General features: G+C 44.9%; 1 protein-coding gene across 1 annotated transcript; it reads left to right on the top strand.

Moving 5' to 3' along the window:
- The first annotated feature begins 619 nt into the window (after positions 1–619).
- On the top strand, positions 620–1,753 carry LOC120787082 (prostaglandin D2 receptor 2-like). Its single transcript, XM_040122820.1, is given in 4 exon segments — positions 620–698; positions 701–1,168; positions 1,171–1,326; positions 1,329–1,753. Coding segments are annotated over 4 exon segments (1,128 nt in total).
- Positions 1,754–2,006: the final 253 nt, after the last annotated feature.

Genomic DNA, 2,006 nt, shown 5'->3' on the forward strand with positions numbered 1-2,006 from the left:
ACTCAAAAAAAAAGCCATTACTTACAAATCATAAACAGCTTTAAATCATCAAGTTTTAAAGGGTTGCAGAAATAAGCCGAACAAATATGCAAAGATCATTTGCATGCAGCAGCCTGGAGAAATAACATGTTCACATGTTCTTTCTTGTTTTGTTTCATCTAGAAGCAGTATGGTTTGTTAAGAATGTGATAGTGTATTTAAGCCTGAATGACAGCTTCTCCATATTTAGAATAACCGGAAATTGTGAATGTTTAACATATTTGCCATGTTATGAACAACTGAAAGTTTTTGCAGTGAATTGAAACTGTTGGTGAAATGTTATAGAACTAAACTAAATATCTCCATAGCCATATAAGAAAGCCATAAGTAAGCTCCTAGAGCCGAAACACTATTCATAAGTATTACAACAACAGACATTTTATAAACAATCCTCTTTCTATATTCTTAATTTTAGTTTTGTTTTTTTCCATTTTAAAAAGGTCTGCCTGCTTCAAAACAGATCCTATCACTTGAAATTGTAAATTGCCTGTTTAATTTTACATGCTCTAATGTCTGTTGCAGATCTCGGCAGTGTGAAACAAACGGCTAAGTTGAAGGACCCAGACGTTTTCCCTCCACGATGGCAGAGTGTCTTTTCAAACAGAGTCCAAATATCAGCATTAACCCATCAAACCAAACAGTCAAGATGAGTTCTTTGAGTGTTTTACCATTTCCCTCCATGGCCTTTTCTCTTCCATCGGCATCATAGAAAACCTCCTCATCCTCGGAGTAGTGGGCGTCCATGTCCGCCGCTCTGTCATCAGTGTCTGGATTCTGAACCTCGCAGCCTCTGACCTGCTGGCCACCGCTACCTTGCCCTTCTTCACCCTCTACATGGCATGCGGCGACACCTGGAGGTTAGGCACGACCTTCTGCCGCATCCATTCCTCCATCTTCATTCTCAACATGTTTGTCAGTGGCTTCCTGCTGGCAGCCATTTCTATGGACCGCTGCCTGGTGGTGATGAGACCTGTCTGGGCACAGAACCACAGGAACATCCAACTAGTGGGGAAGGTATGTGGGGTGATTTGGGCCTTGGCTGTGGTCTGCACTGTCCCATTCTACATATTCCGTGACACCATTACCCTACCCAGCGGAAAGATTCTCTGTTACTACAGTTACGCCGATTCCCCCCTAGTGAGCCGTATGACCTGGAAGCTTTATGTAAGCATCGCAAGGAGGCCTTGGCCTTCATGAAGCTCTTCCTTGCCTTCCTGATCCCTCTACTTATCATCATCCTCAGCTACGGTGCCGTGAATGCCAGCTTGTCGCGCAGAGGCTGCCGACGCCCTTTTCGTTTGTTCGGCTCGTAGTGGCCGTGGTGGTGAGCTTTGTACTCTGCTGGGCTCCGTACCACTTCTTATTTGTCATGGAGGTGATGGCTCCCAGTGAGCATCCTGTGCAGGAATTTGCAAGCAAGGCCCTCCCAGTCGCAGCAACCTTGGGCTTCCTTAACAGTGTCCTCAACCCCATTCTGTATGTGTTCAGCTGCCCGGACCTGTGTAGTAAGATTAGACATTCTCTGGGTGCGGTGATGGAGAGTGTTCTGACCGAGGACCTGGCAGAGCTGGCCAGGCGCCGCAGCACTGCTCGCAGCTCCATCGGCACCACAGAGATTATGATGAAGCACAAAGATTCCATTACAACCGTGAGACCTCTGAAAACAGAGGAGCAGGAGCAGGAAGAAAGTATCGTTGACTCTACTCATAAGTGAAGAGTTGATTTTGTTTAACGCACAACTTCCATGCCAAAAATTCATGCCTACCTTTAGTCCATTGAGGATAATGTTAATTCCAACACATCACTCTCATCAGTACAACAACAGAGTCATTTCATACTCATCACTCTGCTGCTGCTGACAAATACAGTTTTCATTCACTTCCTGTTGCTTCCCTAATTCTCTTTGCTTCCATGTTATCGTTTTTTGAGTTGATGTTAAGCCACTGTCAGTGAAACACAAGGCTTAA

This window comes from Xiphias gladius, unplaced genomic scaffold (genome assembly GCF_016859285.1).
Source record: "Xiphias gladius isolate SHS-SW01 ecotype Sanya breed wild unplaced genomic scaffold, ASM1685928v1 HiC_scaffold_1102, whole genome shotgun sequence".
Lineage (NCBI taxonomy): Eukaryota > Metazoa > Chordata > Actinopteri > Istiophoriformes > Xiphiidae > Xiphias > Xiphias gladius.